The sequence below is a fragment of the Nelumbo lutea genome, chromosome 1 (genome assembly GCF_056320005.1).
Source record: "Nelumbo lutea isolate HS-2025 chromosome 1, American lotus-T2T, whole genome shotgun sequence".
NCBI classification, from domain to species: domain Eukaryota; kingdom Viridiplantae; phylum Streptophyta; class Magnoliopsida; order Proteales; family Nelumbonaceae; genus Nelumbo; species Nelumbo lutea.
Window position 1 is genome coordinate 156,613,245 of NC_142684.1, and position 21,389 is coordinate 156,634,633.

The window sequence follows — 21,389 nt, forward strand, 5'->3', positions numbered from 1 at the left end:
AAAGTTGAACTCCATTCAAATAGCCAAATCTTTGATGTTTGATCAACACCAATGAGCATGACAGGGTAGAAGAACCTCCATATCGATCAGATATGAGAATGGAACAAGTGAAGCTATTTGGAGCTTTTCCAAGCCCATACGTTTACAGAGTAATCTGGGCTCTGAAACTCAAGGGTGTGAAATATGAGTACATAGAAGAGGATCTCTCCAACAAGAGTGCTTTGGTCTTGGAGTACAACCCAGTTCACAAGAAGGTTCCCGTTCTTGTTCATGGTGGAAAGCCAATTGCAGAGTCCATCGTTATCCTCGAATACATCGAAGAAACATGGCCGAGTAACCCTCTGCTGCTTCCACAAGATCCTTATGAGAGAGCCCAAGCTCGGTTCTGGATCAAATTTGGAGAAGACAAGGCAAATCACTTTTTACTTATTGCGCACAGACACTCGTAGCCCAGATGTTTGATTTAAAAACTTTGAAACGATCCTCTGTTTGCGTTTTCTGAAGTTTTTGGTTTTGGTCACGAAGGGAGCAACCTTCATTGCAGTGTTTTGGTCTGTTGGGGAACAACAGGAGAAGGCATTCAGAGAGGCCTCGGAAGTGTTGAGAACCATTGAAGAGCGTGCTCTTGGAGAGAAGAAGTTCTTCGGTGGAGATAGAATTGGAATGGTGGATATAGCATTCGGGTGGATTGCTCTCTGGATGGAAGTGATGGAAGAGCTCAAAGGGGTGAAGTTGATGGAACCCCATGCGTTTCCTCGCCTGCATGCATGGATGGAGAATTTTAAGGGGATCCCTGAAATCAGAGACAACCTTCCTGATCGCCATAGAATGTTGGTCCATTTGAAACGTAGAATGGAGATGGTGGCCAAATCGCAGTAATGAAAAAACTAGGTTCTTGGGTGGTCTTTGGTCTTTTGCAGTTTGAATATATTATATATATAATATATTTTAGATATTATATGTATATATATATATAGGCATTCGGCGTTTGTTTTTTTAGAATTAGAATCTTTTACCATTCACATCAAGAGAATCATTCACAAAATCGATCCAAACCGATTCAATAAACCGGCTAATTCATCGGTGGTCCAGTTTTCTTCCCCTGAACTGATCACTTGAAACAAAAAACTGCTGATTCAGTCCACAATCTTGTGACCCAATCATTTAACCCAAAGTCCCAATAAATGGCATACCTTTTTTTTTTTATTTTTCAGTTTAATTATTTGGGAGGTATTTTATGTTTACACGAAACCCCCCTAATCCTTTGTGTACAGATATAAGACCAATTTGCCACCCCCAAGTTACCCGTCATCTCCTCATATATATCCTAGTAAATATATGGAAGTGACAATTGGTTCAACCAGTAAAATATTTTGATTGTATTGGTTCTCGCACAAATGGGATCGAATCAATGGAAACGAGACTCCCTAAAATTTTCACTTCATCAGAAAACGAGCCACACATGTTACTGATTCCGATTGTTTGGTTGGGCAGAATCGGAATCCTATTCTCATTTTTGTTGATTTTAAGGATGAACCAAACGGACTCTACGTTCTGGCTGAGAGGGCGACTAACCAAATAACCAAATAGTGCAATAGGAACTGGTAAGGAAATAAGAATCGTGCTAATAAGTAACAACAAATGGCAGTCGCCCATGCAATTACAGGGTCACCTCCGGGTGAGTCACCTGTGATCTGACGTGGCCAAATGCTTGAATTTATGACTTATGACAGATCATACCACCTGTAAATTTTGGGTTTTAACTATATGTCATTTATATATCATCCAAAAGCAAATAAGCCGATTTTTATAATATTTCAATAGATACAATTTTTTGGGTTACACGTGGTTAATTAATAGGATAAAAATACTATTTAAAATTCACCAAAACTTTTTTACATTTCTTTTAAATTCATCATAACTTTTATTAATAAATAATAATCATGGTGATCCAACCGAAGGTGAGGTTATAAAATAAATGTTTGGTATAAAATATTGTTAGGCATCATATAAGCGTTTTTCAGCACAATAACATTACTAGGCATCATATAAGCCAAACAGTAAAAATATAACGTCTTGAAAATGAAAACATCAGATTTGATATTTTTTTTATAAACGGCTCACAATTTTCAAGAAAGCCATTTATCTGATAAACAAATCAACCAATAACTTTTTTGTTGCTCCGAAAAACTACATGGATACTAAACACCATTTTAGTGAATGGTCATCAGTAAATGGAGTAGATCCCATAGTAACATGCATCCATTTCTAGTAATTAATTAATAATTATTGTAATAATAATTACTGATTATTACAATAATTTAATAAATATATAATTAGTGATTAGAATTAATAATTACTGTTATTATAAATATTATTAATAAATAGATATTTACTTAAATCTTATTTTAAATTAAAATTATAAATACTGTTAATAAATATAGTAATTACTGTTATATTCAAAATAATAAAAATGTTATTAAAAGTATAGTTATTGATTATTTAATAAAATATTATAACTACTGACTATTACTAATAAATACCATTAATTTAATTTAATTTTGATATTTATTAATTTAATGAATATTGTTAATAAATCCTATTCATAAATTTAATAGTTACTGTTATATTAAAAATAACTCAATAATATTATTAAAACTATCATTAATGATTATTTAATTAAATAGTATAGTTACTTACTATTATTGATAAATGTTGTTAATAATGTTTCGACAACCGACGGTTCGATCGTTCAATTCGAAAAGATGGCCCGTTCTGATAACAAAAATTACAAGTAAAAAATTACGGAACCATTTTAGCTATCGATTTTTGGGTCGACGGTTCGATCATCCGGTTTGAACTGACGGTTTGTTCTGATAACAAAAATTATAGGCAAAAAATTGTGTGAGGTTCATTGAGCAATATCATATATGTTATGTCATTCGAGCGTGAGACTCATACGACCCAAAAATGGAACCATTCTAACCACCGGTTTTTGGGTCGACGATTCAACCGTTCGGTTCGAACAGATGACTCATTTTAACAATAAAAATTAAAAAAACAAAAAATTGCCAAAACCATTGAACAGGTCAATTGGTTGATGGCTCAACCATTCATGTCAATGGGTCATTGACCGATTCAATGGTTTTTGGCCAGGGACTAGGATTGGGGTAAAACGAAACTGGTTGCTTGGATAGTTTTCAATTAAAAAAATTAAAATAAACGACCCATTCTGACAACAAAAACTACATGCAAAATATTGAGTGTGTGAGGTCCATTAAGCATTACCATACGTGTTATGTCATTGGAGCGTGTGACTTATACAACCTGAAAACGAAAGGTCCATTAAGCATTACACGTGTTATATCATTAGAGCGTGTAACTTATACAACATGAAAACGGAATCATTCCTACCACCAGTTTTCGGGTCAATGGTTCGACTACTTAATTCAATGGGTCATTGACCAATTCAACAATTTTTGGCTAAGGACTGGATCAATGGATTGACAGATCGACGGTTTTATTCTAGCCCCTTCCAAGCAGGGCCCCTATGCTAGTTCATCTTATTAAAACATATATTTTAATTATATATGGGTTGCAGCTGGGTTAAAGGTAATTTTATCACAAAAAATAATTAATAAATACAAATGGTCATGCAAAGAGTTCAGCTTTTGTCAAGGGCAATGCCCAAAAAGACTGGTGGGACGGGAGTTCACATCTCCGCTCCACAGCACATTCCTGCCATGTATTGAGAACATCTTCTAATGATAGTATCAGTCTTGATAATATCATCATCACGAGATGTTCCTAATACATGGCAGAGATGTGTTGTGAGGCGTTGTGGGCAAGAGATGTGATCTCGTGGAACGGTGTAAGCAAGAACTTGAAGCCGGATCTGCCATAGACTTAAGGCAATAGACCCAATGAATGAACGCATGGATGTCGTCGATCAGTCAAACTGGTCAGCACATGGGTCGAAATCGGATTGAAGCTTCAATACCACTAGAGATTACCAAAGTTGATATTACTTTTGTCTGTGGCAATAAAACAGAACAAGTGGCCCTCTAAATTCTTCCAAGAGTTGAACATTCAAACGATAATCTTGGTATCCAAAATAGCACCTCGATCGATTTTGATCAGTATAAATGAACATAACAGGGTAGAAGACCTTCCATATCGATCTGATCCAAGAAATGGAACAAGTGAAGCTATTTGGAGCTTTTCCAAGCCCATTTGTTTACGGAGTAATCTGGGCTCTGAAGCTCAAGGGTGTACAATTTGAGTACATGGAAGAGGATCTCTCCAACAAGAGTGCTTTGCTCTTGGAGTACAACCCAGTTCACAAGAAGGTTCCTGTTCTTGTACATGGTGGAGTTCCAATTGCAGAGTCCATCGTTATCCTCGAATACATCGAGGAGATATGGCCGAATGATCATCCGCTGCTGCCACAAGATCCTTATGAGAGAGCCCAAGCTCGGTTCTGGATTAAATATCTGGAAGGCAAGGTAATTTATTTCTCACTTCTTGCACAGACTGACACACGTAGACCACCAGGTGTTTGATTTAAAAACGTTGAGATGATCCTCTGTTTGCGTTCTTATTTTCTGATGTTTTTGGTCATGTAGCAAGCAACCTTCTTTGCAGCGTTTTGGACTGTTGGGGAAGAACAGGAGAAGGCACTCAAAGAGACGCCAGAAACGTTGAAAACCATTGAAGAGCGTGCTCTTGGAGAGAAGAAGTTCTTCGGCGGAGACAGAGTTGGAATGGTGGATATAGCATTCGGGTGGCTTGCTCACTGGATCGGACCGATGGAAGAGCTCTCGGGCGTGAAGTTGGTGGAAGCCCATGCGTTCCCTCGCCTGTACGCATGGATGGAGAATTTCAAGGAGGTCCCAGAAATAAGAGACAACCTTGATCTCCATAGAATGTTGGCCTGTTTGAAATGTAGAATGAGACGATTGAGATGATGGACTAATCGCTGTAATAATGAGAAAAAAAAAAGTCAAAATCATGGCTTCCCCTTTCTTGAAATTCTCTGCTCTCACCAGGGCTCGAGATAGTTTCGACTTTCGATGTTTATTTTTTATTTTATCCATTTTTATCATTAATAATAATAATTTTCAATTATAAACATTTTTGTTTATATAAAATATAATATTAAATACATAATAAACCTTTCTTCAATTTTTTATAATTGTATTTGGTTTTAATTCAAGATAGGTTTTCACTTTTCACCCATCAATTGCAACGGCTCAATCAAGAATTATCATGGTATTTCCAACGGCAAGGTAAGGCGGCAGCGGCAGCTGCAGATGCAGATACAGAGATTACCAGTGGTGAATGAAGATCAGCCGAGGAATAATGAGTCGGCGATGGTGAGGCGGCAACAATGAAGGGACGATGAACGGACAACAGCCGGTAGGTGGCAGATAGACCTGTTCATGGGCCGGGTAGCCCAATGGTCCGGCCCGGCCCAGCCCGCATTCCGGTCGGGCTTGGTCATGTAATTAGGCCTATGGGCCTGAACTCGGGCCTAACACAATAAGCTCGACTGTATTACGGGCTGTGATCGGGATTTGTCAAAAAAGCCCGGCCCAGTCCGACTCAGCATTGTATATTTTATAAAATATATAATATGTATTTTATATATTATATAAAATATACAAATAATATAATATTTATTGAAATATATATATTTATAATTTAATATATACATTTTTTTAGGGGTGTTCATGGGTCGGGTTGGGTTGGTTTATTGGGGTTTTCTCAACCGACTCGACCTGGTTGGGTTACCTGAGGTGGAAACCGAAACCAACCCACTGATAGGCCAAATCAACCTGGTCAGTTTGAGTTGGGTTGGATCGGTTTGGGTCGGTTTCGGTTTTGCTCCTGTACAAAAAGACACCTAATTGAATTCTAATTGTAATTGCCTAATGGGTTGCCTATTTGGTTTAAAAGACTATAGAAAGTTAGAAACTAAGATAGATTGCCTATTCTAATTGTAACTGCCTAATGGGTCTTCTAGTTCTAGTAGAAGACTAGTTATGGTTAAGTAAGAAACTACTCAAACTAGGAACTACCGAACTAGTAGAAGACTAGTTCGGTTCGAGTCGGGTTGGTTTCGGTTTTCACACAAGAAAACCGAAACCGACCGGATATATCAGTTTATATATTTGCCCAATCCAAAACCGACCGGTACTGATGAAAACCCGGCCGACTTGGGTTGAGTCGGTCCGGGTTGGGCATTCTTATGAACAGCCCTATATTTTTTTTTATTTTTTCTTTATAATTTCTCTCTCACTCTCTCTCTCTCTCTATTCAGTCGCTTCAACAGTAGTAACAACATGGGATAAATTTCGGGTTCGTGCCCAGGCCTGGACTTTGGGCTTTTTATGAGGGCCGGGCTCAGGCCCAAGTTATAGGCCCGATGGTCAGGCTGGACTCGGACTCGGGCCTTAGAAAAATCTGTTAATACAGAGTGAGAGCCCGACCCGAACCCAGCCCATGAACAAGTCTAGTGGCAGAAGAGTTGTTCAGAGAGTAAAAGAGGCTAGGGCTCTTATATAGTTCGACTTCCCACTCGACGTGGAGAGTTAGACGGTTAAGTAAAAATTAAAACTAAAAGACAAAATTTAAAAATTAGGGTAAATTGTATATTAGCTTGTATTATCCGAACTTCAAAATGTGTATCCGTTTATATGAATCAATAATTTTATTTTTTAAAATATTTTTAAATAAAATAAATAGGCCCCTGAAAACACCTTTGTGGAAATCTTGTCAATATGATATGGTATGCCGTATGCTGAACACGGTGTATTGTATTGAGATTTTGAATATCGATCTAAATTTTCGAAAATTAAACCAACATTGGATGGCATGCAAAATGACACAAATACCTTTCAAAGTTTTGATTAGGTGAGAGAAGCACAATTTTTAATTAGTCAATATTTTTGAGACCATTTTCTCTTGTTTGTCTTCTTCGGCAACAACAAGAATTACTCTCTTCTTCTTCAGCAACAACGGCAGTCTAAAACCGTGACAATCGCAATAATTACTCGTCTTCTCCCTTCCTGTTCACAGTGGATGTTAAAAGTTAAAATTACTCGATCAGAAAGTGCACAAATATTCAGAAACAAGGCGGCAAGGCATAAGCCTGTTTTGTCTCTGGATTAGTGTGTAGTTGGTTGTTGTCTTTTCATTGTTATCGGGGAAGGAAGAAGAAATTAATCTATACTATATATAAAAGTGTGGATACATAATGGAAGTTTTTTTTTTACTAAAATTATCATCTATTTCTTTGTTTGAGAAAGAGCATAAAAGTCATTTTATTATATATTTAATGTCAATTTTAATAGCTATTAAAATGTCCATATTTGTGTATTTAATCCATCTCTAATTGTAACTATTGAAAATGTAACTTTAACTATTACTTTCTCCTATATTTAAACCCCTCTCATTAAGTCTTACACTTAAGCTATGTTTAGTTTGAAGGAAAAAGTAGGGAAAGGAAATGAAAGCTAAGGAAAGATTTACAAATCTTGTATAGATTTTGATTTCTTTCCCTTCCTTTCCCTACCTTTTCCTTCAAACCAAACATAACCTTATCGTATTAACTCCCATTTTCTCTTATTAAATACTATATCTAAATTATTTTTCACTAGTAAATGCTACTAATTAGATTTATGTAAATATTTTTTAATAATATAAACACATATATTTTAAAATGACTTAAAAATAAAACCATTATTTATCTAAATGGTGGTTAAGCAATTCAACCGTCCAAATCAAATTGATCAACCTATGAAGTCTTAGTTAAGTAATAAAATTTTTAAAATAGAAATAAATATAGAAAATTAGTAGCATTTATTTTCTTTTTCGATTCTAGATGATCAAAATGTATCCAAATTCTCAATGGTGTATCCAATTTAAATACTATCATAATTTAATTATTTCTTAATAAAAATATTATTAATGCATTTCATTTAATTATTATAAATAAAACTTTTTTAAATAGAAATAATTTTAAAAAAATTAAAATGAAAATTTTTATAATAGAATTTAACATACAAAATTAGTAGCATTTTTTTAATTCTAGATGATCATAATGTATCCAAGTAATAAAATTTTTAAAATAGAAATAAATATAGAAAACTAGTGGCATTTTTTTTAATTCTATATGATCATAATATATAAAAAAATTTTAATGGTGCATCCAATTTAATTACTATCATAATTTAATTATTCTTTTAATTTGATTAAAATATATCATAAATATGTATAAGTTAATTATATAAATAAAAGTTTTTTAAATAAAAATTAAATAATTAAATGTTTTTTTTCTTAAAAAATAAAAATAAAATTTTTAAATAATTAAAATAATTTCTTTAAAAAATAAAGTATTTTTTAAATTAAAATAAAATGTTTATAAATTTTATAATAGAAATAAATATAGAAAATTAGTAGCATTTTTTCAATTCTATATGATCATAATGTATCCAATTTAATAACTATCATAATTTAATTATTTTTTAATTTGATTAATAAAAATATCATAAATGTGTCTAATTTAATTATTACTATTATTATAATTATCTAGGGTTGCCACGTGAAAAGCATGTGCACACTTTCTAGTGTAAAGAAGTGGAATAGACTCTGCAACACAAACAAGAGACATAAGACTCATGTACCAGTCACTAGGGCAAGATTCAGGTATCCTTGAGAAGATTGATGGCATGAGATTCATCCATACTTCTTTACACATCTTTGTATTGGTGGGACTCACACACCTAACTCTCTCTAGAAATTATTAACCTGAAGCCTTCATTTGCTAGAAAGATAAACAAAAATGGACTTAACATATCCACCTATGTATCTAATCAAGAAGTATCCCTATCTCCCATGTATTGATTGCGTCAATTTTTCCCCTTTTTCTTTTATTTAAATTTAAAAAATAAATATAGAAAGAAAAGAAAATAGAGTTCAAGATGAACAGACATAATAGAGGGAGAAACAAAGAGAAACGAAGATTTTTATAAAAAGTTTAAAATAAAAAGTTAAAAAAAATTAAAATTAAAATTTGTATAGTAGAATTTAACATAGAAAATTAGTAGCATTTTTTTCAATTCTAGATTATCATAATGTATCGAAGTAAAAAAAAAATTAAATAGAAATAAATATAGACAATTAGTAGTAGTTATTTTTTTAGTTCTAGATGATCATAATGTTTCCAAAATTTTCAATGGTGTATCCAATTTAATTACTATCATAATTTAATTATTTTTTAATTTGATAAAATAAAAATATCATAAATGTGTCTAATTTAATTATTATAAATAAAAGTTTTTAAATAGAAATAAAAGTTTAAAAATAATTTTTTTAATAGAAATAAGTATATAAAATTAGTAATTTTTTAATTCTAGATTATCATAATGTATCCAAATTTTTCAATAACGTATCCAATTTAATTACCATAATAATTTAATTATTTTTTATTTGATTAATAAAAAAATATCATAAATGAGTCTAATTTAATTATTACTATTATTGTCATCGTTTAGAATTGGCACGTGCAAAGCATGTGCACGCTTACTAGTAGATAGAAATGGGATAGACTTTGCAGCTCAAGCAAGAGACACAGGACCCATGTACCAATCACTAAGGCAAGACTCTAATATCCTTGAGAAGATTATTGGCATGGGGTTTGTCCATACTCCATTACAGATCTCTGTATTGGCTGGACTCACACACCTCAGACTTTAAAAATTGTAAACCTGAAGCCTTCATTTGCTAGAAAGATAAACACAAATGGGCTTAGTCCTATCCACATATGCATCTAATCAAGAAGTATCCTTGTCTCCCATGTATCGATTGCATCAATTTGTCCCCTTTTGTTTTGTTTAACTTTAAAAAATGAATATAGAAAGAAAAGAAAATAGAGTTCAAGATGAAGAGACATAACAGACATAGCAACAAAGAGTAATAGAGATTTTTATAAAAAATTTAAAATAAAAATTAAAGTAAAAGGTAAACAAATTTTATAATAGAATTTAACATAGAAAATGAGTAGAATTTTTTTTCGGTTCTAGATTATCATAATGTATCCAAGTAATAAAATTTTTAAAATAGAAACAAAGATAGAAAATTAGTAGCCTTTATTTTTTTCAGTTCTAGATGATCATAATATTTTCAAAATTTTCAATGGTGTATCCAATTTAATTACTATCATAATTTAATTATTTTTAATTTATATAATAAAAATATCATAAATGTGTCTAATTTAATTATTAAAAATAAAACTTTTTAAATAGAAATAAAAAGTTTAAAAATAAAATTTTAAAAATTTTATAATAAAAATAAATATAGAAAATTAATAGGGTTTTTTTTTCAATTCTATATGATCATAATGTATCCAATTTAATTACGAACTCCGAACTTTGCTCGAAAAAGTGATTATCAGAAATATCTCACCAGTTAGTAGCAAAGCCAATCCATTAGAACCCATTTACCTTGTAATTCTTGGAGTGGTCTCACAATGTGAGACTCCTACCATAACACAAATACCCCTTTATCTATTTTCTTGTATAAATATATCTTCTAGGGGTTTTGACGTACCCAAAGCAATTTTCTCTCTTTTTGCTTTCGCTGCAAATCATGGGGGCGATTCTTGAGGCCCCAAAATCTTCGTGAACCATCCCCCTGTTGCAAGGATTGTAGGCTATCATCACAAGTATTAAATCCTGTAACAATCGTTTCAACTGTAGCTTGATATTCATAAAAGTGGGAGACTCACATACTTGGAGCTGTTGGGTGAGCCTAGGAGGTGCTTCTTTCCTCTAAATACCTAAGCTTTTTCATATTTTATTGGTGACGTGACTGTTCTCTAGTACATGGGATCTTCATTAATCATCATGATCCAATGATCATGCTTACACATTTGTTGTAGAGGCATGTAAAAAGCATTGTGTTGTACCATGATAGCATGAGTGAGTGGGTCTATATAGCAATTCTTTTAATGGATGTTGCCATGCACTTTGTCCCAAAACAAAGCTATAACCGGTGGATGATACAACCAACTTAATGTATTTGATTAAACCGGTGAGGAGGGTAGGTCTCAAGTAGATCGATATTTGTACCATAAACTCTTCCAAAGTGATTGGTATCCTTTAATTTCTTGTAATTTGAGAAATTATTCTCTTTTAGTTCATTAACTTTCCTTTGCATGCAGACTTGCCTCGATCATATTGCTGCCCCTAGAGTCTATAAGTGCAAGGTACCGTCAAAGCTACGTTAGGTGATTGCGAAACTTGGGCCCATTTATTTGATTCTTTTACTTTGTAATCTTTCCATGTGAGACGAAATTTCATGGTCGATACTTGTTTAAGCAAAACTACATACACTCGATGCATTGTCAAGGTATCATGAGTTCAAATTTATTTCAACTAAACATATCTAGTTAGGGCTTCACCACTTGACACATTTGTATGGTTTCATTAGCATTAGACCCTCATAGATTTTCAATGGCCCCGGGGTCCCTAGTTTTGGAGTTTCGTAGATTTTTGGGTCTAAAGTCTCTTAGGTTTAGGGATTAGCTTGTACAGAACTTTTTCACCAGCAAGTATGATACACAAAGCTTTCTTCTTCATCAATAGCAAGCCCTCACAGACCTTTAATGCTCTAGGGTTCCTAGGTCTAGAGCTTCATAGACTTTTGAGTCCAAAGCCTCTTGAATTTAGTGATTAATTTGCATACAACTTTTTTACCAAAGAGTCACAACATGCGAAGCTTCATTAGTAGTAGGCCTTCACAGACCTCCGATAGTTTGAGGCCCATAGGAGCAAAGCTTTGTTGTCATCTTTTATACCTCCTCTAACAAAGAACTTGCCTCAAAAATGAAGGTTAGCAAAGCATGAGTACCCGACCTTAAAGGGGTGATCTCTCCACTTTCATTGCAAAACTACCAACACAATTTATGCTTGTGGATGATGGAGTTTTGATAAATCCTTATTGTCAACACAGAATTGAGTAGGAGGAGCTCGTTGGACCTCTCCAACCAAAAGGAGTTGTCATAGATCATGCAATGCTAGAGTCTTCTATTTCTTTTAAGAGTCGTCTGGTCTTCTAGAAGATCATATAGAATGATCACTCATTTAAAATGAAAGGGATAAGATTGTTCTTGACTTCTTTAAGGGAGCTTGTTGCAAAGATTTCTACACACATAAGTGGATGTCTATGACCAAACTACCCATGGTAACAAGGTTCTCGAAAAGGTCTACTGTCTTAACATGTTGTCGTTTGTCCAAGAGGTTGGTTCCTCGTCATCATGTGGAGAAGAGTACCTTGCTTATAGAAATAGAGTTAAATATGCTCCAACTAAGAAACAGAAGGAGGCAGAAATTGGCAGATCTAGTTATTGAAGTGATCCATATGAATTGAACAAGTCATTTTCCAACAACCAAAGGATTCAAATCACAATTGACATGACTTAAGCTAACAACAAGAAACCCCACATTGATGTAATGTCTTATACCTTTAAGAAGGAGCGACATGAAATATAGGAGCAATAAAAGAATGTGGAGCAATGCTTTTCCTTAACCTCCAAAGACAATACTTTAGTAAAAAGTAGTAGGAAGATAATGAAGCACCTGTAGTAGAAAAGCTCGACATGGCAAGTTGAAACAATTGAAAATAACCAACAAGCAAGAAATGCAAGTCAATGTTAAGTGGAAACACAACTTGTAGAAGCACCCATTGCTCTTTATAATAGTATATTTAATTATGTAAAACTCAAAGAAGTGGTCTTTCTCTTGTAAATGAAATCACTTCTACATTGTAGTCAATTAATGTTGGAAATGGACTTGATATTTCCTTCTTTGTCTTCTAAGAGAGATTCCGATATTTGACATTTATTTTGCCGTTCATAGTTTAGGCTCATGTGGGTCATGAGTGTTACAATGCAAAAGACTTTCTTTTTTTATGTTTTGCCGTTCACAATTTATGCTCATGTGAGCCAAGAGCATTACAATGCAAAAGACTAGGGGTAGTACCTCTTAAAATACTTTTCATTAATGGGCCTAAAATGTAGATCCTCTGTGTGACAAGGAGATAAGCACCATTAGTATAGATTTCTTCCACCACATGAAGCCCATCCAATTTATGGTCAAATTTCCTTCCTGAATGGTGTGAGAGAACAATAAGACAAAATCTCCTTTCTAAAAAGAGTGAAAATGAACTTTCTTGTTGAATGCACAAGCCAAACGAGCTTGGTAATATTCTATTCTCTGTTGAACTTCTAACATCTTCTCGTCTAGCGCTTCGAGCTCAGTTAGTCGTAGTTTTACATTCTCATCTTCTGTAATCCCCTCTTGGATAGCCATCCTTAGGGAGTTCATTTGTCTCTCTAGGGGGAATACAACTTCTACACCATATATTAAAGCAAAAGGAGTTGCATTTGTAGCATTACGGTAAGATGTTCGATACGCCCATAAGGCCTCATCCAAGTTGGCAAATAGTGTGGGTGAGTGTAAAGTTCATGAGGGGTTTTTTGTTGAAAATAAAAAGTTCACGAGGATAATTGGCAAGGCCAAGGGTAGAGGTGTAAATCGGGCTGAGTTGGTCCATGGACCGAGCCTTAGGCCAGGTTAGGCCGTATATTGGGCCATGCCATGTCGTCACGTATTGGCATTGCCTGCTCGATTGTTTCATACCGTGCTGGCCCATGGGCTTAAAAACCCAAGCCTAGCATGGCCCGTGTGCCATTGTGTTGGGCCATGAATGGCACAGCCCAATTTACAGCTTTACCCAAGGGTAGTAAGTTGTAATTTACCCTAAAAATAATAAAGGAGAGGTCAGACCAACCTTTTCTATGACCAGACCTGCTCCTCGTATAGCGCTCCTCACACCCATCCTCATAGTGTGTCCTGGCCACACACGGTGGGATGTAGCTATGAGGTCGATGTGAGGAGCAGATCCCACTTCACCTTTTCTATTTACAATGTGGCAACTAGTTTAGCCATGTCATAGTACGATCCAATTCGCCTATGGATGGATGACCTCAAACCTCGTCCGGATTTGATAGAAAAGCTTACATCTAGGCCCCACATGCACATCTCAACGTGCATTGAGAACATCTCTCGCATTTGAAGTGGTCTCGATGTGAATCTGTGCTTCATATAGTTTGCCCCAAAAATGCCCCACATGCACATCTCAGCATGCATCGAAAACATTTCCCATATTTATCATTGGGAGATGTTCCAAATATATGGTTGAAATGTGTTGGGGTGTTTTTGGGGCACACCCTATATGGGGCGCAGATGTGAATTCTTCATGAATTGACGTCTATGCCCCGCCCCAAAAAGCCCCTCATGCACGTCTCAGTGGCATTGGGAACATCCATACGGGTGTTAGAAGCTTTCAATCAGATTTCGGCCAATCTGCGATGACCAATTTGATTGACCACAGAGCGCGTCCCCAACTGTGTATTAGAAACATCTCCCAATGACAAATACGGGAAATGTTCCCAATGCACGCTGTGTGCATGTGGGGCGTTCTCCGTGGGGCGCAGATGTGAACGCTAAGACCGTAAAGGATTAGCAACGCCGAATTTACTTCTGTCTTCTATTTTGTCTGTGGCAAGAAAAATTGAACATTCAAACGATAAGCTTGGTATCCAAGCATAATAAGCCAGATTTTTTTTTACACAAAACAGCACCTCGATCGACTTTGATCAGTATAAATGAACATAACAGGGTAGAAGACCTTCCATATTGATCTGATCCGAGAAATGGAACAAGTTAAGCTATTTGGAGCTTTTCCAAGCCCATTCGTTTACGGAGTAATATGGGCTCTGAAGCTCAAGGGTGTACAATTTGAGTACATGGAAGAGGATCTCTCCAACAAGAGTGCTTTGCTCTTGGAGTACAACCCAGTTCACAAGAAGGTTCCTGTTCTTGTTCATGGTGGAGTTCCAATTGCAGAGTCCATCGTTATCCTCGAATACATCGAGGAGACATGGCCGAATGATCATCCGCTGCTGCCACAAGATCCTTATGGGAGAGCCCAAGCTCGGTTCTGGATTAAATATCTGGAAGACAAGGTAAATTATCTCTTAGTTTCTTCTTCTACGACAAACATAGACCACCAGATGTTTGATTTTAAATATAGTTGAAATGATCCTCTGTTTGCCTTCTAGTATTCTGATGTTTTGGTCATGTAGCAAGCAACCTTCTTTGCAATGTTTTGGTCTGTTGGGGAAGAACAGGAGAAGGCACTCAAAGAGGCCCCAGAAGTGTTGAAAACCATTGAGGAGCGTGCTCTTGGAGAGAAGAAGTTCTTCGGTGGAGAGACAGTTGGAATGGTGGATATAGCATTCAGGTGGCTTGCTCACTGGATCGGACCGATGGAAGAGCTCACAGGCGTGAAGTTGGTGGAAGCCCATGCGTTCCCTCGCCTGCATGCATGGATGGAGAATTTCAAGGAGGTCCCAGAAATCAGAGACAACCTTCCTGATCGCCATAGAATGTTGGCCTATTTGAAGCGTAGAATTGAGATGATTGCCACGATGGCAAATCGCTGTAATGAGAAAAAAAGTCAGAAACTAAACGTAGATTGTTGTTTGGTCTTTTGTGGTTGGAGTACTCATGGCTCCCCTCTCTTGGGATTCTCTGTTCTCGCTTGGGCTTGAGATAGTTTCTTTGTTTAATGTTCAGGAACGACAATAAAGAGGAGTTTCTTTCTCTGTTTGCCTTCTAGTATTCCAAAGTTACAGTTTAAAGAACTGATAAAGGAGAGTTTCAAGGGGACTCTTATTTATTCTTTACATAGAAGTTCCAAAATTTTTTCCAAAGTTGCAGACTTGTTCTTTGCAGTTGTTGCATTAGATATGTATACAGTATAGTCGAAGGTTGATTCTAGGGGTGTCAATGGACCGGTTTTGGGTTGGATTCCCTCTAAATCAAAATCCATTTGGACTAATTGGACGGACCAATAAGATATATTGAATTTGGATGGACTGAAAGGACCAATATAACATATTAGATTGGACCTGGTCCGTTCATAATGAATTTATATTGGATTGAGCCAATATCTGATCCATTGATAAAAGATAAGAACACAGGTGTTAATGGACCAAGTTTGAGTTGAAACCAATCTAAATTAACAGGAATTTAAACAAATTGGACAGCCTTTGGACCGGTCCAAAATATTCATTGGACTGGATTGGACCAGGTCCATTTGTAATGGACTCACATTGGACTGGACCGGATTGAACCAAATCCAGTCCAATTGACACCCCTAGTTGATTCATCGTTGGTCAAGTTTTCTTCCTCTCAACTGCTCATTTGTGTGCTTTTATTAATTTTCATGATAATAACAATAATTCTCATTTTTCAATTATATCAAGTATTTGAAATCGTTGATACTCTTTTTTTTTTTTCTATGCTCCCCCTAAATATTTCGGCAAAGGTGCATCAGTACTTAAAACTGTGCTTTTATATTTATATGTATTTTATTAAAAAAGAGACTTCCAAAAACACTTGTAAATAAATGTTTTTAAATCAAAAAGATATAATACATTATACCTAATACATAATACAGGGCGTATCATACCAATACTTTGAACCTTTTATATATATATATATATATATATGATACCTTGAGGCATGTTTATCATACTTAATTTTTTTTTAATAAGATGAATATATTTTAATTTTTTTCTGTAAATTCATCTTTTCTATTTTATTACTTAATGTATGACAGAAATCACATATTAAACTAGAAACGTAAACCAAAGAGTATTGGGAGAAATGTCAAGTTGTTTTTTTATCAACTCCGGTTTAAAGAAAGAGTCCAGTAACTAAGATAGATATGCACCACCAAATAACCATATACCCTACCTCCAAAAGAAAATTCCTTTTTGGTTTCATTCTTGTAGAGCCATTAAATCTGCATATTGAAGTTGATTTATATATAATAATGAATCAATCATCAAAAATCGTTTGTATTTAAATTTTGACCATTGGATGAGAGCGGTTGTGTCACATTCATATGTTTTAGGTAGCAATGCCAATACCAAACATAATACTGCTCAAAACACTTAATCCACATAATACTAATCAAATAAGTTTCATGTCAAAGGTTAAGGATAGTGGGACGATGTGATTTCATTGTGTGTTCTAAGTAGACCTGTTCATGGGCGGGGTCAAGTTTGGGCTGATCGTTCCCTCTTTATAAACAGAAAATGAATAGACCTAAACTTGTGCCCGGCCCTATATAAAACCCAATGCCCAATCTGAAAAGATATTTTATATTTATTATTTATATATTACACATTATATAATATATATAATTTTTCGCTAGTAATATTATTATTACATAATATCATATAATATATATTATATTTTTTGTTATTTATATACTATTATCAAGTCATTCTCGGGCTCGGATCAGGCTTATTTTGGAAATTCCGAACCTGACTCAAAACCCAATGTTTAGAGCCTGAGCCCACTGGCGTAAAAGTTTGTCCAAGACTAACATAGAATATAGGCCAACCCGTCAGGCTTCTTAGTAATTGTAAGGAGTGAGATAGCAAAACACTTTAATGTGTAATGTCCAGCTCGACCTTGATGATTACTACACTTCATCAATTTGCCATATTGCCACCCTCAACTAATCCATTCTTCATCTTAGTAAATATATAAAAGCGTCAACTTGTTCAAAGAGTGAGTTATGTGTTGCTGAAAAGATATAAAGAATTACGGCCCCTATGGGGTTCAGGTGTATGATTTCAACCAAAAAAAAAAAACAACAACAACAACATTGTTGATGTCTTAAAGCCATCCCCCATCCTAAATTGCTTGGTCCAATCCCTCTAATTGCCCCAGTTTTGCATAACTGATCTCTTTTATTACATTTAATAAAAGAAGAACAAGAGAGACAAAATGAATCAATGAAAACAATAATATAAGTTCTGATGCATAAATTTTTCTCTTTGAAGGGTATCATGTCACAAATGTTATTGCACATGGCAACTGGCAACTTCTCACCACTAGCAAATGCTGGAAGCTTGGCAGCATTTGGCTTGAATTTATCATTATTATCATCATTCAAGCTTTGCCACAACTACATGTGGTTGGTTATGATGTTGTCCAATTTGAGGTCCCCGAACACATAGCAAATGTCCTACCACCTGGATGAGGCGAGGTGGAAGGACAAGGCCACGCATCGAGGCCTGCAAATAAATAAGAATCAAAGGCCCAAGGATGTGATCCCTAAGAAAGCACTCCGATGCTCAAGTCAATGAAAAGGGTAAAGAGGTTAGTTAGGCTGAGTTGCAGAGAGACGAGCTAGTCCAAGCCAATAGCAAAGAGAATTTAAGGCTAGAGATTCGAAGATCCTTTACCGTCAGGGCTAGATTCCTTTAATTAGACAAGCATTTGTGTTGTAGTCAGACAAGCTCTTCACAAGGTTATCAGGATGAGGCCGCCCACCAAAGTTCTCAAGAGGCTCCACCCTCCTCGCGGGGGCGTTTATCTCTAGAAGCGGAGCCTATCCTTGTCCATGCGGGACTCCACTTCCATACGAAGCGAAAGTGCTCTGGTTGAAGCTTGGGCAAATCGGATCAACAGACCACCGAGACAGTTCAGAAACATTTTACCATTGATCATACGATCCAACGATTGCATCATCTCGTCTTCCCAAGCTTACACGCATGCAAAGTGCGGCAACAAATCTAAGCCATTAATCAAATATAATCTCAGCCATTGATTGCCTCTATATAAGGAGAAGGGGGTAAGCCATTTACTTTGTCACTTTGAGCGTGAGCAAGCTTGGGAGTTCGGCTAGTACTCGGTAGTGCTCAGTCTTGATCTGGTGCTTCAGGTATTCTGCACCCTTCACTTTGGTAAGATGTCTTCTTCTTCTTCCCCTTCTTTTTCTTCTTGCTCTAGCAATTCTTTTAGTAATGAGACTAAGTCAAGGCCTCAACTAGAGGTTGTCATGCTTACAATCTCGAAGACTAACACCAACATGCCTGAAGGAGTGGAAGGGACCGAGGTCATGGAAGCCAAGGTCCCTCAAGGGACCGACGTGGAAGATATTGACGAGGCCAAAGTGGAGATTATGTCCAAGGAGTTAAGCGCTCCTCCAAGGTTCAGTGATTATTTGGTCGATGCCCCATGTATCCTGACGCCCAGGGATATGGTTCGAATTAGGGAGGCGTATTGCATTCTTGAAGGGTACGAGTTTATGTGTCCTCAGATAAGTGAGTGGTTGACCTTGGCTCAGCCTGGCGAGCTCTATGTATATGAGCTTAGTCTAATAGCTAGGCTAGGTTTCCACTTGATCCGGGAATTGTGACCATGCTAAAGTGGCACCATGTCCATCCTATTCAGTTGATGTCAAACTCCTTTTAATACCTTGTCGGACTCCTCTACTATTATACTACTCGTGACATAGACATCACTCTGCCCACGTTCAAGTATTTTTTTCACCTGAAGAAGCACCAACAGGGCTACTACTATTTCTCGGCTCGGCCAAACACCAAGGTGCTCGTTGGAGCCCCCTCCTTAGTCAAACACTAGAATGAGGGTTTCTTTTTTGTACGTCCTCAAGGAGGTTGGTCATTTCCTACTAAACTATCAGTCCCAAAGACTAAAGAGAAAGCCTCGACTGAGGTCGAGCTGTTTAGGGAAGAGTGGGTGGCCATAAGGTAGATAGAAAGGGTGCACATCCAAGAGTACACCTCATCCACGATGTTGGTCAGAGTTGGCTGATGGAGCCCCCGACTGGTTTGTTCTAACTTAGTGTAAGTTCTTTCTTTCTTTTCGGCTTCAAGTGGTTGATGTTCTTTTTGCTCTTGCAGATATAGTCATGGTCAGTGCTGAAGAGGAGAGGGTTAGGCATATGCAGGTCGTGGCCTAGAGGAGAGCAGTGGCTCAGTCATCAGGTATGGGTTCACAGCAATGGTGCTTTAGCAAGAGCACTCATTGATAAACGAAGAGGCCAAAGCCAATGGAAGGGGAAGTTGTAAAGATCGACTCGAAGGAGGTGCCTCCTTAATGCATATGTCTACAATTGACTCCTCAGGGGAGTGTCGAAGGTCAAGCCTTGCCTACCAACATAGAGAAAGAGGTTGGAATCTACCAGTCGAACTAGAGTGTCTGTTTATGGGGTACTTTGGAGACAAAGAGCATGCCCGAGCAATTGGCCTAAGGAATTCTGCTGTCAGAGATCCAAAGGGAGGCTTGTGGCCACACGAGTGGCATCTTGTAGAGCTCAACCATTCGTGAGACAATGGCAGTACAACTTCCTTCCCATCCTTTCTCTTTCCCCCCCCCCCCTTTTTTTTTGCTAAACTCTTTACCACTGCGCAGGCTATTTGCACGGTTACAACTCTGATGGACCGGATGCACAGCCTCTGCAAGTTGGCCAAGGATAGGGTGATAAAGATTGCCCATTTGAAGGCCGAGTTGTAGAGCTAAAGAAGGCTGGAACGGACAAGGATAGAAGCCTGAAGAAAATGAAGAGTTGCTTGCACAATTTGAAAGAGGCCCAAGATGAGGCAAGGAAAGTGACCGAGGAGGCTGAGGTGAAGCTTGCCTAGGGGAAGGAAGAGGTGATCGTCGAGTATAAGGCATCCGAGGAGATCATGTCAAACTTGATAACTATGCCATAGTCCTGGTAGGTCGAGTTCGCTCGATGTAAGCGGAGGGTCCTATGCCTATTCTCTAAGGTGGCCCCTGTGGTGGAGGGGTTCGAACCAGCTCGTCTCTCTACGACTCAGCCCGATTGACCTCTTTACCCTTTTCCTTGGGCTTCTAATTCTTCTTTGTTTGCATACCTCGATGTGTAGCCTCGTCATTCCACCTTGGCCTTGTCTAGTTGGTGAGACATTTGTTGCATGTTTGATGACCTCAAATCGTATAGCATTAGGTTACATGAATCTTGTTTCTGTTTAATGTCATATTGATTGTTAAATTATGAATTTAAATCATTTTTTACTACTTTGACCCATGTTCTTTTTGGCTTATCCTTTCAACTTGCAATTGATCATTTCTTATAGATGCCAAGGTTTGAATCCGTGCCTTTCGTGTACCCCTTCAACTTGCAACGGATCACTTCTTATATGTGCCATGGTTTGGATCCATGCCTCCTCATAAAACACAACTTTATGACTTAATAAAGCCAATAACCTAATAAATAATATGAGAAAATATGTTCTTCAATAAAGGCAATAGTTGAAGATGGTCATTTAGCATGCCTCCAAATATGGAGTCATAAGATCAAATCCACCTGTACCTTGCTGTACTCACCCCTTAATCCCTGTATATGGGCATCAAATCCATAGCTCCTAACACAGCCATCAAGTGCAAATAACTCTGATGTGCAAAAATGGG

At 36.6% G+C, this 21,389-nt stretch overlaps 3 protein-coding genes across 4 annotated transcripts; all 3 read left to right on the forward strand.

Moving 5' to 3' along the window:
- Positions 1-9: 9 nt before the first annotated feature.
- LOC148878593 (glutathione transferase GST 23-like) lies at positions 10-996 on the forward strand. The gene is made up of 2 exons (XM_088957030.1): positions 10-410; positions 526-996. Exons 1-2 carry the CDS (start codon positions 93-95, stop codon positions 877-879), a joined length of 672 nt encoding a protein of 223 aa, XP_088813156.1. The 5' UTR covers positions 10-92; the 3' UTR covers positions 880-996.
- Positions 997-3,722: 2,726 nt separating this feature from the next.
- Positions 3,723-5,194, forward strand: LOC148878594 (glutathione transferase GST 23-like). Its single transcript, XM_088956998.1, has 2 exons — positions 3,723-4,505; positions 4,626-5,194. Exons 1-2 carry the CDS (start codon positions 4,194-4,196, stop codon positions 4,965-4,967), a joined length of 654 nt encoding a protein of 217 aa, XP_088813124.1. The 5' UTR covers positions 3,723-4,193; the 3' UTR covers positions 4,968-5,194.
- Positions 5,195-14,504: 9,310 nt separating this feature from the next.
- Positions 14,505-15,731, forward strand: LOC148878595 (glutathione transferase GST 23-like). Of its 2 annotated transcripts, none has more exons than XM_088957039.1 (2): positions 14,505-15,091; positions 15,212-15,731. In XM_088957039.1, the coding sequence occupies exons 1-2, from the start codon at positions 14,780-14,782 to the stop codon at positions 15,677-15,679; spliced, it is 780 nt and encodes a 259-aa protein (XP_088813165.1). In that variant the 5' UTR covers positions 14,505-14,779; the 3' UTR covers positions 15,680-15,731. The 2 variants fall into 2 exon arrangements, with proteins under 2 accessions (XP_088813165.1, XP_088813166.1); XM_088957040.1 differs by having other exon boundaries at positions 14,668-15,091; positions 15,257-15,731.
- Positions 15,732-21,389: the final 5,658 nt, after the last annotated feature.

Excerpts from the sequence above, each read along its gene's own strand:
- LOC148878594 (XM_088956998.1), top strand. The coding sequence starts at position 4,194 with ATGGAACAAGTGAAGCTATTTGGAGCTTTTCCAAGCCCATTTGTTTAC. Across the intron at positions 4,506-4,625 it reads TTAAATATCTGGAAGGCAAG|CAAGCAACCTTCTTTGCAGC; the intron begins GTAATTTATTTC and ends TTGGTCATGTAG.
- LOC148878593 (XM_088957030.1), top strand. The coding sequence starts at position 93 with ATGAGAATGGAACAAGTGAAGCTATTTGGAGCTTTTCCAAGCCCATAC. Across the intron at positions 411-525 it reads TCAAATTTGGAGAAGACAAG|GGAGCAACCTTCATTGCAGT; the intron begins GCAAATCACTTT and ends TTGGTCACGAAG.
- LOC148878595 (XM_088957039.1), top strand. The coding sequence starts at position 14,780 with ATGGAACAAGTTAAGCTATTTGGAGCTTTTCCAAGCCCATTCGTTTAC. Across the intron at positions 15,092-15,211 it reads TTAAATATCTGGAAGACAAG|CAAGCAACCTTCTTTGCAAT; the intron begins GTAAATTATCTC and ends TTGGTCATGTAG.